The sequence below is a fragment of the Myotis brandtii genome, unplaced genomic scaffold (assembly GCF_000412655.1).
Source record: "Myotis brandtii unplaced genomic scaffold, ASM41265v1 scaffold2, whole genome shotgun sequence".
In the NCBI taxonomy this organism is placed as follows: Eukaryota; Metazoa; Chordata; class Mammalia; order Chiroptera; family Vespertilionidae; genus Myotis; species Myotis brandtii.
The window spans coordinates 296611-303851 of NW_005357451.1; the positions used below are offsets into that span (position 1 = coordinate 296611).

Below are 7241 nucleotides of genomic sequence, written 5' to 3' on the forward strand. Positions count from 1 at the left end.
TATATATTTGTTTCTGGAACCCTTTACCTGCCTCCCATGGGTAACTTGGTATATGAAAAGCATTCTAAGGAAACATGTAGAGGAAAGACATATGCCAGTACCATTCATCCTTATTACATATCATTCAGAGTTGATTATGCAGTAGACCCTTGTGATTCACCATTTCCATCATTCTACTTTTCACATGCAGTTCCAAAGGTCTAAGACCTGAGAAACAGTAGTGATTATAAGCACAAATTTTAGAATAAAACATGGGTCTGAAATCCTCAAGCCTCAGTCTCTTCATCCATAAATTGGGGACCATAATAGTGTTTTTCTCACATAGTTGTGAGAATTAAATGAAATATTGCACGTAAAGCACAAAGTACAATATCAAGCACATACTAATCTCTCCATGAGTGTTAGAAGGTATCATTGTCATTTGACTACTGTAATTAGCCATTTGCCAATAAACAGATTTATTTTCATTGAGCATAATTTGGGAGCATGTTAATTAGCTGGGGAAACTAGACATGACCACTATGTATCAACTTACAGAATAGATTGGGTGAACTCTCAATATATATATATTTTTTTTCATAGCTCTGGATATGAGTTTGAGTTTGAGTTTGTTTGTTTTTTTCCTATCATCCATATATATTTATGGTGAAAATTGTGTTATTTTGGAAATCACAAATTGGGAAATTTGGTGACATTGACCTCTCTAAAATCTGATGAAAGCACGGTAAAATCTCTCATTATCTACAGGATTAATGTCACTCTAAAGCACATATCGCTCACCACCTATTTTTTGTACAGTTCACAAGCCATAATGGTTTTTACATGATTTAAATGGTTGAAAAAATCCAAATAAAACTATTTCTTGACAAGTTAAAATTCGAATCTCAGTGACCATAATTTGAGTGATTGCATTGGAAACCTTATGGTTTACAAAGTCAAAAATAGTTACTCTGTGGCCTTTGCAGAAAAAGTTTGCTGATTCCTAATTAAGAGGGATGAAGTGTTCCGTGCATACATGACACATTTCCCTCCTTATGATATTTGCCAGGTATTTTTATGGACCAGGAAACTAAGTAGCCAATATCAAAACCGCTGAAGGTCAAAACTGAATTTGCTACAGATTTTTAGTGCAAGGGAGACAGAAAGTCCCCAGGCTTTCAATACAGCTTGGGAGTGCCATACCTGAGGAACAGAGAGGAATCAGAGGTTGACTGGGTTACTAAAACTACAGCTCAGTTCAGTGCGTGATTGGATTGAGATGATAAGCCCTTCACCCTTCCTAAAAGAGGGAAAGGGTTCCATAGCAGGTAGAAAATATCATGTGGAGTTTCTCCAGTTCTTTGATACAGTAGCCACCATACAAACAAAATACTAGTCATATAAAGAGGCAGGGAGATATGCCTGACAATCAAAAGAGGAAAAAAATAACAGACCCACAGGTGATCTAAATATTGAAGTTAGCAGAAAAGGACTTTAAAGTAACTGTGATCAATATCTTAAAAACACAATGAACAAAATGGATGAAAGGATTGAGAATTTCACAGAAAAATTGGGATCTATTAAAAAATCAAGTATATATTCCTGAAGTGAAAAATTTAGTGCCTGAAATTAACTCATTGGATGGGTCTCACAGCTGACTAAATGCAGGGGTGGACAAAAATAGGTTTACAGTTGAGAGTGTGGAAAACACAGAGTTTATTCTTATATTATTACTTGCTAATTATTGTATTATTTTTTCATACTAGCAACTGTTAACCTACTTTTGCTCACCCCTGTACAAGGGAGGACAGAAGTAATGAACTCAAATAGAGGTCAATAGAAAAGAGCCCAACTGAAGCAGAGAGAGCAAAAAGAATGGGAAGACTAGAACAAAAGTATTTTGTAGTGACTAGTATGTTTAAGTATTCCAATTACTGAGGACCTGAATGCTGGATATCATTCCAATTTTATACAAAAGAAACAAAAACAGAATTTCTAACACTTTTAACTTCACTCAGCAATTTATTACTGATCTTTCCCATTTTGTGTAATATAAATGAGATGATATGTAAACTAAATTATTAGTTAACAGATATCATTAATGGCTATTTGTGACAATAACTCATCGCTGTTTTAAAATTTTAAACATCTTTATTCCTTTCCTGTTTTAACACTTTTTTTAAAAGCCTGCTAAAAACTTTATGCATAAAGTGTTTCTTATTAGAGATAAAAAAATAAGGAAGTACAAAGAAACACATAATGATGGAGATTACGATTTAAGATGACTTTTATGACGGCTAATCCTTTGGGAGGATAGAGAACCCTTGATCAGTTCAAGGGATGAAGAAATTTATAAGAGAGGAGATATAAGCCTTAATTACTCAGAAAAATGAGAATGAATCTTTTTTAAAAGCAGGAATAAAATTACATAGGCTAACTGGTTCTAAACCAGAGGGATCCACATCACAATTATTTGAGTTTTTTTTTGTTTTCTAAAATTCACTCAAACTAAGAAATATAATTCAAAATCTCCAGTGGTGAGGCCTCTAAGCAGGTGATTATAGGAAAAGCTCCATAGGTCAGTGATAGCGAACCTTTTGAGCTCGGCGTGTCAGCATTTTGAAAAACCCTAACTTAACTATGGTGCCGTGTCACATATAGAAATTTTTTGATATTTGAAACCATAGTAAAACAAAGATGTATATTTTTGATATTTATTTTATATATTTAAATGCCATTTAACAAAGAAAAATCAACCAAAAAAATGAGTTCGCGTGTCACCTCTGACACGTGTGTCATAGGTTCGCCATCACTGCCATAGGGAATTCTCAGTGCATATTCCTCTATTTAATAATGTCTGACATAAGCTATAGGTAAATTAAAAATTTGAAACCTGTCAACAAATTTTGAGAAGTGGCAACCTAAAGGTAAAGGGGCTTTTCAAATGTATGTGAGCTGAATCTTTGACTAGACTTTGGACAAGAACATAAATTGAGAAAATAAATAGAAGTGTTAGAGAACTTAGTCGGTTTATGGCATTTTAAGCAAATTAGACACATTCAGACTTATATAAAATATTTGTTACATGCTTATTATAGTATGCCTGATAAAACTATTTCCTAGTACACTTTTTACTGGCACCGAGCAAAGGCTGCCACAAGATGGCAATAAAGATACATTTGGGAAGGGAGCAGGGAGAACCACTTAACGTTTTTTGTATGCTATGAACCTCTTCTCAGAATATGTTTTTTAATGAATTAAATAAAATACATAGTAATATATGACCTTCCTTAAATGTATTAACCAACAATATATAACAAAATATCTAATAAACGCCATAGTTTTGAAGTTGTTGTAAGTGTAAATATTTTTTTTAATATATTTTATTGATTTTTTACAGAGAGGAAGGGAGAGAGATAGAGAGTTAGAAACATCAATGAGAGAGAAACATCGATCAACTGCCTCCTGCACATCTCCTACTGGGGATGTGCCCGCAACCCAGGTACATGCCCTTGACCGGAATCGAACCTGGGACCTTTCAGTCCGCAGGCCGACGCTCTATCCACTGAGCCAAATCGGTTTCAGCAAGTGTAAATATTTTAAGATAACTACAACTGCAGTGTGATATGAAAATATCTGTGATTTCTATTAGTGACAGAATCTAAGATACTGTTAATATTATTTTGGTTTGTTTCCTACATTCATTATTGAAGTAAATGTCAATTTTTAATCAGAGGTTAATGAAAGTAAAGATAAATTCCCCCCATCCAAGTTCATAGATCACACGAATTCTATCCACAGACCCCCTAAACTTAAGCACTGCATTCTATGGAAAACTGTATTAGTTCCATGGGCAGTGATTACTAATGATCTAGTTGTTTGTAATACTTTTGCTGGTGAAGTTACATATAGGTATATCATTTTTCTAAAATGACAGGGGTAAAATAAATCATTGTATATACATTTATTTCTTATCTTTGTTTTCACCATAAAACTGGAAGTTAAATGTCGGGGGGCGGGGGGAGGTGTATTTCCAAAATGTAGTAAAATCATTTAAAAACCAATCAGATTTTGAAAAACATATTTAAAATAAAAACTTTCAAAAAATATTTTTTCTGATGTCACAAAGAAAATATAAAAGTAGTTCTCTCTTGCCTACTTAACACACACAGAGTATTATATATAGAACTTTGTGCACATTATTATATTGAATACTAAAAATAATTATATGACATTGTTCCTCTAATCTCCATTTACTGAAGAGCTAGGGTTGTTGTGTTGGGGATCAGGTAAACCCGGCTTCATTCGTTACTCCACCACTTATCAGCTGAGTGACATTGATCAAGTTTCTTAACATCTCTAAATTAAAATTTCCCTATCTGTAAAACAAATATAATATAAATGTATCATCTATCTCTTGGTGGTGTTCAGAGACAATGCCTGAAAATAACATAGCATCCTGCCTGGCACACAGACAGCTGATCAAAATCACCAGTGGTATACACATTGCAAAATCCAGGAATCCATTCTCAATCCCACCTCATGCGGTCCATCAGTAGCTTTTAACACAGGTTATTACTCCCTCCTCCTTGAAACAGTCTCTTCACTTGGCCTTTGGGATACCACTTGCTCTTGGTTTTCTTACTTCACTAACTGGCTGTTCCTTTTCAGTCTTCTCTGCTATATTCTCCTAATCTTCTTAACTTCAAAAAATTGGAGTATCCAAATGGCTCTTCTCTGAGGCTCTAGATCAGTGGTTCTCAACCTGTGGGTCGCGACCCCTTTGGGGGTCGAACGACCCTTTCACAGGGGTCGCCTAAGACCATCGGAAAACACATATATAATTGCATATTGTTTTTGTGATTAGTCACTATGCTTTAATTATTTTCAATTTGTAACAATGAAAATACATCCTGCATATCAGATATTTACATTATGATTCATAACAGTAGCAAAATTACAGTTATGAAGTAGCAACGAAAATAATTTTATAGTTGGGGGTCACCACAGCATAAAGGGGCGCAGCATTAGGAAGGTTGAGAACCACTGCTCTAGATGATCTCATGTAGTCCCATAGTTTTAGATACTGCATTTAAGCTAGGATTGTGAAATTTATAAACCAGCCCAGACCTCTCCTTAACTCTATAGATTCACATTGCTAGCTGCTTAGTCAACATCTCTACATCTTTAGATGACTACTTAGGAGTTCAAATTTAACATATCCAAAGCTTAACACTTCATTTGCCTTCCCCCAAATATGCTTCTCCCACATTTTTCCCTATCTCAATAAATGTCAACTCCATTCTTGCAGTTTTCTAAGTTACAGTCTCTCTCACACAACATATTAATCGATTTAGGAAATCCTGTCCATTTTACCATAGGACTTTCTCCATAACCCAGTCCCTTTCTGCCACTTTCACTGCTACTGCCTTGATTAAAGCCAATAGCATCTTTCTCCTGGTGTACTGAAATAGCTTCCTAAATGGTCTCCCTTCTTTCCCCCTTTTCCCCCTATAGTCTCTTCTCCCCATAGCTAAGAGTGATCTTCAAACAAACCATATCATGCCACTCCTCTACTCAAAACTTCCTAGTAGCTTTTCTTCTCACTTAAAATAAAAAAGAAAAACCTATTACGGCCTTTTGTGTCGTAGCATTCCATTGTTTTCTGAACATGTCTCTTATCACTCTCACTGCACCCACCATCACCACATCTTGCCACCTCTGTTTCAGCCCTATTGGCCATTTTGTGGTTACTCAAACATGCCTCAGGTATATTATACTTGCTCTGTTCTCCTCCTATAAGTCATTTCCAGGCTCACACCCTTATCTCCTTCAATTACACTTTTCTAGAAAGATTTCCCTGGCCACCCTATTTAAGATTGCAAATTACCTAGGTACTCCATATGCCCCTCCTGTTTTATTTTTCTGCGTAGTGTTTACTGACATATTATTTATTTTACTTAATTGTCGGTTTTACCCAACGTGAATGTTATGTCTATATTGGGGGAGATTTTTAACTTTTTCCCCCACTGATGTATTCCTAGTACCAACAATAAATTATTGAATGAATGACTAATTTTTTTTCATTTTAATACTTTAACAGGTGCTACACAGTTTATGCCTGACCCCAAGCTCATGGATCATGGACAGTCCCATCCAGAAGATGTAGATATGTACAGCACTAGAAGCTGAAATAGTCTACATAAACAATTACAAGATGTGTGAAGTTCCAAATAATAATGAAAGAAATGTAATGGGTAATTGTGATGCATAGAGCATAACTTAAAGCAAATTTATCCCATACATCTTCTAATGTATGGTTTGACCAATCAAGTAAGTGATTAAAACACAAACAGAAAATACAATCGAAACAATATTAAATGATTGGTAAAGAGGCAGAGGTAGTAGTATTAAGATGCATTTGATGACTTAAGGGTGTTTATAAACAAAAAATAGAGTAAATATGTGAACAATTATGAGACTAAGATCTGAAAAAATATGTATGTACTTATACACACATATATTTGCTTTAGCTTTTTCTCACTATCAATTCCCAACTTGTGACATTAATGTCAGCTAAATTAGAATGGTTTGTGGAAGGATATATCTCTCTTCTTCTCTTTTTTCATTTCCCAGAGCAGGAATAAAATATCCATATTTTATGACACTTGGGATTGGCTTTGTCTCTTTGTTTTATTAATGTTGACTTCTCTTAAATGTCCAAAAACACCTGTAACTATTTAGGAAGACCATATGCTCCGTGGGACCTCCAATACTGCTTAGCAGACCTTCTACCGGTTCCTAGCTGGTTTCCTATTCTGTTCTCCAGGAGAGATTATTACAGACCTTTTATTCTCAAGTTTCCTATACCTGCCAAAGATGACTGTGTTTCCTATTACATGGAGGGAAAAAAACATAAGTTATTAGTCATGACCATTCACAACTTTTTCCCATCTACCTTTAAGACTTACCTCTTTTCAGCCATGTCATCTCCCTTTCTAAGGCTAATGCTTCTATTTGGGTTCCTGTTCTCATTCCTTCTGTTTTTTTTCCAGTACCATGTTATATCTTCAGTCTTTGGTTTCTCTTTTCACTCAGTTATTCCCCCTCAACCTCTAAATAACTTCTGATCTGCATTATCTAAATAAATAAATAAATAAACAGTAACAAAAACTTTTCCCTAACCTTGCCTTTATTCTTGAACTACCTTTTCTTTCTCTAATTGTCATATTTCATTAAAATTAATTAATGTCACTTTCTTA

At 34.8% G+C, this 7241-nt stretch overlaps 1 protein-coding gene across 6 annotated transcripts in view; it reads left to right on the plus strand.

Moving 5' to 3' along the window:
• The window catches only part of APOOL (apolipoprotein O-like), a 106163-nt gene extending 99512 nt beyond the window's left edge, over positions 1-6651 (plus strand). For all 6 annotated transcript variants that reach the window (XM_005865255.2, XM_005865256.2, XM_014538867.1 and 3 more), the window contains one exon: positions 6083-6651. In XM_005865255.2, coding sequence (XP_005865317.1) covers positions 6083-6171 — 89 coding nt within the window. In that variant the 3' untranslated portion in view covers positions 6172-6651. The remainder of the gene's footprint in view (positions 1-6082) is intronic.
• Positions 6652-7241: the final 590 nt, after the last annotated feature.